Raw genomic sequence first — 8,946 nt, 5'->3', positions numbered from 1 at the left:
TTGAGTTTTTTTTTTTTGAAATATGATCTGGATGCTCTTTGCTGAAAGGTTTCATGAGATTTATCTAGTAAAATATTTTTTTTCTTCAATTTTTTTCTTCGCTCCAAAATGTAAAACTTGCCATTTGATTTGATGACTGTTATTTTACTTTATTTTCATACTACTGTAATTTTTGTTAATATTTTGAATAAGATTTTATTTTTAGATTTTCTGTTTACATTTTAATTTGAAAGTTATTTTTTTATATATGTCGTTTTTATTACTTATTGATTAGTTTTAGTTAACTTATTTTTATTTTCTTTGGTGTTTTGGTACTTCAAATTAAACTTAACAAAAATTAAAAACTAAAATGCTTTGGCAACTAGTTGAAGTAAAACAAAAAATGTTTTTAACGTTTATATCATTTAAAGTTAAAGAAACGTTTTAATGGTTTTAGTTAGCCAACCATGTTTGATACACAAACAAATAAACCATTAAATGAATTTTAAATTCATAAATCAACAAACAAATACTTAAATCAATAAATATTGTTAAATTTAAATAAAAGAGTAGTTTTCTGCTCTGATCACATCTTTATTATCTTTTAATCTTGCTATTTCCTCAATGACATCACTTCCTTCAGTCTCCAGAGGGTCAGGTATTGGTTAAAGCTGTGGTTCCCCACATGCTTTTTTTTTCATGCATCAACATCTTCCTCATCCTCCAGCACTGTGAGCACTGTGTGTGGCAGGAGACGTGCAATAATGACACCAAACCTCTCCAAATGTTGGCATTCTACATTTTTTTACCAGAAAATGCTTTTCCCAAATATGCCACATGACTTATGCATGCAAACATCCAGTGATGTGATGTGATAGCAAAGACACTTCCTGTAGCTGTACGAATGAACGCAAACCAAAACCTGTTCTTCAGCCCCTTCTGCAGACACCGAAACTTACCAGGATGACGCAATACTGGAAACCAGCAGGTCATACTCGCTTTTTAACTCCTCTAATCTGATGCTTTTCATAGTGAAGAAAGATGATTTAGCTTGTTTGTAAAAATCAGTTGCATGTATGAAGAAAGTCAGCTTTGACTTCATGTTGACTCTGGAACATTGTAGCTCTTTACCAAACCTCGTTAAAGACCTGTTTTATCTGGATCTTCCAGGACACTGAAGCAGATTTAGCAGGTCATTACTGTAGGGGGCTAAAGGACAAGGTCAAGGTCTTGCACTTCCTGTGAATTATTCTAGTTCTTCCTGTGTTATGGGTCTCAATTAAGAGACTCATAGAGCAGCTAAATACAGTAGATATTACTAAAACAAACATGGACCGAATGCATTCCATCATAATGTGATGTTCTGAAGTCCCTGGCAATGTGACGTCATCTGTGTTTAATGTTGACAACATACGTCCTCGTCATGAGCCCATTATTTGCAAATAATGTTTCATTTTGTTATAATTAGGCACGATGAACATTCAGGAAACTGTTGAAGGATTTACAGTAACATTAAGTACATCTGAACAAAGACACTAGATTTACACTTAATTACAGCTGTTACCGTAGTAACTATAGAATGTAGTGTTATGGGGCATTCCTTTTGTGTCATTATAATTAAAGTATTAGTTCTGCCAAACATTTGTGTAAACTACTACCAGAACTAAAATATTCATATTTGGCATCATACACTGCAGTATTAGGGACCAAAAGAGAAAATATTGTGCATTGGAGGCCTGTTTGTAAATCTTTGACTTTGATTTCAAATTGCTAAGACCTGTTACTATTAAAGAAAGGATCATTGAAAGTTAGTCGACCATCATGTTATAATATCTGTCTCATTCATGTTAATTATGGCATGTGTTTATGTAGCTGTCACTGTGTAAATCACAGGCCACATTTATAAATGTGTAAATAGTTGGATTATTTAATGGACAGACTAGAGTTCTGTAAACTCATCTAAATGAGATGACACTACACAAGTGATTCATTAAACTGCTATGAAGTGTTCTGTGTGATTCTTTCATCGTTATCAATAACTGAAGACAAATGAGCATGAACCGGCACAGAAAAACAGTTGAAATGGTATTAGATGATACTTAGATATTTGAATATGTGGACTGTGGAGGCCTGTTTTTCACCACAAAATAAAAAATATAACTTTTTTTTCTCCTTAAAGTTTAAGAAATTGCTACTTTATTTCACTTTTTATTTATCCCTCGGTGAAAGAAAGCTTCCATTGTAGACTTGTGAAGGTTTTATTTTTTTTCATAACCATCTAAAGACAACAAAGCAGAGAAAATACCACTTTGGAAAAACAACAAAAAAGAGAATTTTATTGAATCGACTTTCAAAGTGAGAGCAACACCCAAAACTGCATTAAGATAATGATTTTTTTTAAATACATGCACAACATGAAGCATTGATTAAAAAAAAGGCACAATAAATTGAAAACAGGAAAAAGAATGTGCAAAGAAAATGAAAAGAAACAGCGGTCCTGTGAACAGCAGTGATTATGAACGACCCGTAGAGACCCGACGGGAAATACTGCTCCAACAGCAGAACCGTCGAACATCTGATGGTCTGAGCTGGATTCAGAAGAGAAGCAGGATTGATAAGAACATGATGTGATCCTGAGGAGTCACAGGACGAAGACAGCAGCCGTCTGGATTCAGGAAGACCGAGCTTGTGCTCAAATACTGCAGTGACACATGAGCACCACCACCAAGAGACGGTGAAAATAGTCCCAAGAACGACTGAAAGTGTTGCAAATGTAGTATTACAGTCATAAACGTATTTCCAGGCCTGTAATGAGCTACTGCATTAAGAAATTAATCTCATAAAACATGTCTGAAACACCAGATTTCATCCCAAAATCAACAGAAAAAAATGTTTAATAAAGAATTTGCAGGCAAAATGCACAGATATTATTTTCGAAACAAAGACAATCTATTATTTTAATGACTGTATTTGAGAATAAGAATGAAAACAATCAGAAAATACAAAAATATTATTTTTAAGACTAATAAAAATATATGATTATTGTAATGCAAGTGTGTGTGTGTTGTAATTCAGTCCAAGTTACTGGTTTACGGTAATGAAAATCAGCACTGAGTGTGAGAATTAGTACTACTAATAATAATACAATACAAGGTACTATATTGTAAATTTGATAGAATGATGCATTTTATTATCATGTAAATAGTCACAATGCACCAAAAAAAAAAAAAAGGATTTTGGTATGATATATGGACCAGACATTTTCATAATGTTCACCCACTAGTGTTTTGAAAATGATAAATTAGTTGATTAGTTGAAAAAAAATATGTTTTGTGTGATTTAACTTTTCATAATGGAATAAAATTTGGCAAAGTAAGATTCCTCACACTCTAGCAGCATTTCTGTGCTAAAGCTCGAGCAGAGAATGAAAAAAAAGCATTTCCTAATTACCCAGTGAATAATAAAGGCATCTGTCAATCAAGAAAAAAACTTTTTGAGTTATTTGCCACGGCTGGTGATGGTTAGTAAGTTCCATACTCAAGGCCTCTAGATCCAGTTCATCTCAAACATCATTGATAAAGGCCAGTGTTCACAGTGTGGGATTGATTAGAACAGATCAGCTGGACGTCAGAGTCACTCTCGAGCAGAAACAGGCCACTAGAGTCCTGTGCGCTGAGGTCTTTCAGAGCAGACGGAGTTAAAAGCAAAGAGAGATGTTTGTGTAGAGACGTCTCAGACCACATACTGGTAGAGATTGGCCTTCCCGTGATCCGGCGGGGCAAACGGACTCAGCCAGGCCACAGAGAACGGGTGACCGAACACCACCTTCATGTTCATCCACTTGGACCTTTTGGCCCATCGTCTCTCTTCTTTCTTCAGCTGCTCGATTCCCTGTGAACAGAGAGAGTCACGCTCTGAGAGTTTGATCTGATGATTTCTGCATTCAGTTATGATTGAATCCATCTAAATGCTTTCTTCAGCTGTTCAAGGGAATGTAGAAGACAAACGCTTCTCACACAGACTTGTGGATCTTGAAATGTGGACGATGAAAAGCAAGTGGAATTTATTAAATGAGATGTTTGGTCACATAAACGGGTAAAAACTGCTCAAATTTACTCTTAAATTTACTCTTATTATAATTAACTAAAACTAAAACCAATAAAATCTTAATTAATGTGAACTGAAATAAAAAATAAAATCAAACTGAAACTAAATAGGCATTCAAAAATAATAATAAATGAGCATGACAAAATTACTAAAACTTTCAAATGTAAAAATTAAAATGAAAAAAATTGAACTAATTAAAAATATTAATAAAAAACGATAATAGTATATAAATAATACAAAATAACTGCTTAATTTTCACAAATTTGTATGCATTAGACAGTGTTACTTTTGTATCATTGAATACTATTATAGTTTAATTAATATTTTGACCTAGTTTTTGATTGCATTTTTTCAAATTTTATTTACATTTTAGTTAAATTATTAAATTTTTAAATCAAATTTTTTAAATGATTAGTTAATTAAAAACTTAAATTTAGTAAACATGAAAAACAACAAAATTACTAATGTTTTAAAATAAAATGTGAATAATAAAATACTGAAACTACTGCTTAAATTTGATAGTATTTTTTATTAATATTTTGAATTATCTTTTTTTTCTTTTTCATTTTTATTTGAGTAAAAGTTAATAAACATTTTAGTGGTTTTAGTTTCCGTTGACTATAATAACCTGGCATGAGGAAGAATGGTTTATTATTGTAGGAAGTGACATCAGCAGATGTTGACTTACAGTCTCATCGTTACAGATGGAGTGAACCTGTGTCCCGAACATCACAGCAGTGAAGATGAGGAAGAGCAGGCTCTCAAAGCACAGGAGGATGAGGAGGATGAGGGTCGTCGGAGGAGAGAAGGAACTGCACTCTGAGGAGAGGAAAGAGGAAGCTTTCTAAACTCATCAACCAATCAGAGCGCTCCGTTACAACACAAGCAGCCAATCATCTAGCAGCAAACGGAGGAAAATAAAACCCAGAAACAAGCACTTACTTGCCCAGTCTTCTTCAAAACAGAAGACAAAATTTACAGCCACCATGATGAGAGCATGAAGAGAAATCAAAGCAATGTACATCTGTAAAAACACCAGAAACACTTTATTTATATACTACAATCATTTTATTTCAATATTTTATAGTTTTAGAAATTTTGTTCTTTTGCCATGTTTATTACTACTATTATTTTAAATATTACAACTTAGAGTAGAGGACATTTATTGTTATTTTTTAAGTTTTTCATTAATTTGTATTATTATTATTATTTACTATTTCCAGTTATTAATTTGACTGCTTTAACCTATTTTAGTTAGTTGTTTAAAGTTTGCGATATAACATATGACATATATAATTATGAAATAAATGAATATATAATTTTGAAATAAATAATTGTATTTCATTTTTCAAATCTTTAACAGTTTGTTTTAGTTGATAAATAACTCTGCCACAAAATAAAGTGAAAATTTTAAATAAAATAAATATTCAACTGAATTAAAATCTAACCCCCCCCCTTAAAAACCAGCTAGTTTCCAAGGCAACCTGTACTAAAATATCTAAAACTAAAATTGAAATAAAAAAAGAAATTAAAAATATATAGATATTAAAAATGTAAATAAAAAAGTCAAACGCAAAACAAAATTATTAAATACATTTTAAAATATGACATTTTAAAACATTCAATTGTATATGACTTTTTTTACATTACATATACTACTAATAATAATAATAAAAAATTATATATATATATATAAATGAAAACTTTTTCAAATGATTAATAAAAAAGTATCCGGATGATACTAAAACAACTTGAAACTCACAGTGAAAAGCACAAAGTATTTTTGGTTGCTCTCTCCCACACAGTTGTTGACCCAGGGACAATGATGGTCCATCTTCTTGATACAGCGCTTACACACACTACACAGAGAAAACACACACTTACAATGACACATCTGCAGGAAACAGCCTCGGAAGAGAACCTCACACAGTGTGTGTGTGTGTGTGTGTGTGTGTGTGTGTGTGTTGACCTGCAGTGATGAGCTCTATCAGGTTTGATGCTGCAGCATTTGGGACATTTATACACCACCTGTCCAGGCTTGAGCTGCAGACTCTCAATGAACTCTTTAGTGGCGTTTCCCTTCGGAACGGCTCCCTAGGAGGAAAGACAGAGTCAAAACACCAGTCTTTGGATGGTTTAGTGATGAATCTACGCAAACTATTGCATGTGTGTGTTTGTCTCACCGGGTCGGTGCACATGGCCTTGAAGTGTGAGGCCAGGGCGAGGAAGGCCAGTCCGTTAAACAAGGCACCATTAACTAGGCTGTACAGCATACTCTTCAACGGCAACAGCATTACGAAGATGACCACAAACTCGGCGAAGAAGACCAGCAGCCACGTGATCACGCCGCACACGATGCCACAGCAGTCCCGGATGAACCACATGTCACCGGCCGAGTGTGTCTGCGGAGGGGGAGGCATGCAGTGCTCTGGGCGCAGATATCCTGCCTGACGCTCGATGTCCCGACCGCGGTTAGCTGGGGAACTCTTCATCATTTCCACCAGGAAACACCCTCATCCTTCTTCAGACAGACAGATGTGACGATCGACATGTAGCTCACACAACAGCCAGTTCATGCACTTAGCAGACGCTTTTACCCAAAGTGACTTACAGCAGTGCTATTTTACTATCCCTCTCTCCCTTAAAACTTACGCTGCATTCAAGGAATACAGTACATTTCTCACTTCATGCATCCCAGAGAATCAAACTCATGGTCAGGGTGTTGCAGGCCTTAATCTACTGTTATAGTTATAGGAATCAATCTGCAATCAGCTTCTAAAAGCACAGTTTTTAATTACAATATTTCAATCATGTGACCATTGTCAGACCTTTGAAAGCAGAGGATGCAATGTCAGCATATTAAAAATAGATTACGTCCATTAAGAAGCAGGGTTATTACAGTTCACTGAAACCAGAAACATTAAAAACCCCGAACACTTAAAAAAACAAAAAGCCTAATTTTATTTCAGCTGTTTGCCAAGTTAATATTTCTCAGTTTCCTTTAGTTTAAGTTAATGTACTAAAATGATTCATCTGAAAGAAAAAAAAAAATCATAATAGAAACTATATAGACAAAATAAAATAAAAATTATAAAAAAAAAAAAAAACAAGAACAAGAAAATTACTAAAACTTTAACTAAAATTGAAATGGACAATAGAAAAAAAAGAAAAATAATATACACACATATATTTAAACAGAAAATATAAATATGAAAACTACTTTTTAAAATATGATTATCATAAATTATACTAAAATAATACTATTGTGTGTGTGCACGCAATGCTAAACAAATATAAAGGCTAAAAAGCTAAATAATAAAATAAAACAAACATAGATAGGAATAGGCCCTAAATGAATAAATAACAAATATATTAATGATTAAAAATGATCGCAGGTATATTCAGAATGTATTAATAAATAGAACTAAACACCCCCCAAAAATTCTTTATTTCTGTGACAGGGCTTGTAGATATTGTACGAAATAATTCTCGAAGGCAACAAACGGGGGAGACACTTATAGTCTGTTTAAATCATTAAATGTATTGAGTTCAGTTCTGACTCACTCACTGTGTTCTCTGAATGCTCCAGCAGCGCGTCACTGACTTCTCTGCTTCAGATGATGAATGTTCTCTCCGCTTCCACACAGGTGACGTAAGGTAGCGATGAAATGTCAGTTTGTTGGATATATGAGCAGGCGATTGTGTTTTTGTGTGAATTATCTCTTCAGTTTCGGCAGGTGAACCGCGACATCCAGGAAGTTTCTGTTACACACCCAACACAGTCGCCCACCCGGGCTTCCGCTCTCAGAACATTACACAATAAAAGTCCTCACGCTTTCGGCAACCAGAAGTATCAGGCCCTGTCCCAAATGGCACACTCCGGCCTTGTGGACTTCCTCAGAGTCCACACTTCGGTGACGTCATGTAGTGCAGACCTATAGGGCCCTTAGCGCGAGTCCGCGAGGGTGCATTGAGAGGTATTTTGGGACAGACTCGATCGTCACGCCGGAAACAGGAAGAAGGTCTGGTTGACTTATCCCTCTCCATACGGAGCTGAATAAACTTAAAGGTCATCTCATCAGTCCCTTTATTAGAAAAATATCACAAATATCATTAAACAAATTACAGTGTTTAGCATAGAGAACAGGATTAATTTTAATTTCCCAAATAATATGTCCATGTGAAATACACAGCCTGCTTTTACAGTTCTATAATTGTAAATGCCACCTGGGCATTAGAATAGATGTCATGGTTATTTAAATCAGTGGTTCCCAAACTTTTCCATTCCACGACCCACCTAGACAAGTGTAATCTATTTCATGACCCACCACAATATTTGAGGAAAAAAAAGGTTGATATTACTTTAAGCCTAATCTTACTTAAAAGTTTGATGACAGAAATGAAGTATTTAAGAAAAAAAAACTTTTTATTTTAGAGTAGGCCTACACCTGAAAAAAATCACTATTAATATTTAAGTTTTAATTTTTGTTTACAGACTTTAGAATATGTAGTGTCCATAAAAACGTTAAACAGGCTCACTCCAGTGAACTGTAATCTGCGCTGCTGTGTTTTGTTGCAGAAAATGCATTCACGATCCTTCCGTGTGTGTCGGTGAGAACGGAGCACAATCCAACACTTTTTTTAGAAAAAGCATAAGAAGCAAAGCAGAACTATCTAAAACTGTTTGGAGATTAAAATAATTGTGAAATAGGTAAAAAATAATAATAAACATGTGTCTCGTTTTAAATAAACAAAAAAAAAAAAACTGGATGACATTAAGTTCAGGCAGAAATTTATTTTAGCAATGGTTAAATTAATGTTCAGCAATATCTTCAAAAGATTTCTGAACTTTGGCAAATT

The 8,946-nt window shown here is 34.1% G+C and overlaps 1 protein-coding gene across 1 annotated transcript; it reads right to left on the bottom strand.

Moving 5' to 3' along the window:
* Nucleotides 1-3,467: 3,467 nt before the first annotated feature.
* On the bottom strand, nucleotides 3,468-7,898 carry LOC132145005 (palmitoyltransferase ZDHHC3-like). Its single transcript, XM_059555665.1, has 7 exons — nucleotides 7,655-7,898; nucleotides 6,270-6,607; nucleotides 6,056-6,180; nucleotides 5,849-5,945; nucleotides 5,029-5,110; nucleotides 4,775-4,905; nucleotides 3,468-3,870 (listed from the first exon to the last, which is right to left on the bottom strand). Exons 2-7 carry the CDS (start codon nucleotides 6,579-6,581, stop codon nucleotides 3,712-3,714), a joined length of 906 nt encoding a protein of 301 aa, XP_059411648.1. The 5' UTR covers nucleotides 6,582-6,607; nucleotides 7,655-7,898; the 3' UTR covers nucleotides 3,468-3,711.
* Nucleotides 7,899-8,946: the final 1,048 nt, after the last annotated feature.

This window comes from Carassius carassius, chromosome 8 (assembly GCF_963082965.1).
Source record: "Carassius carassius chromosome 8, fCarCar2.1, whole genome shotgun sequence".
In the NCBI taxonomy this organism is placed as follows: Eukaryota; Metazoa; Chordata; class Actinopteri; order Cypriniformes; family Cyprinidae; genus Carassius; species Carassius carassius.
The sequence above is the reverse complement of the archived record's forward strand: the minus strand, read 5'-3'. Positions and strand labels throughout refer to the sequence as shown.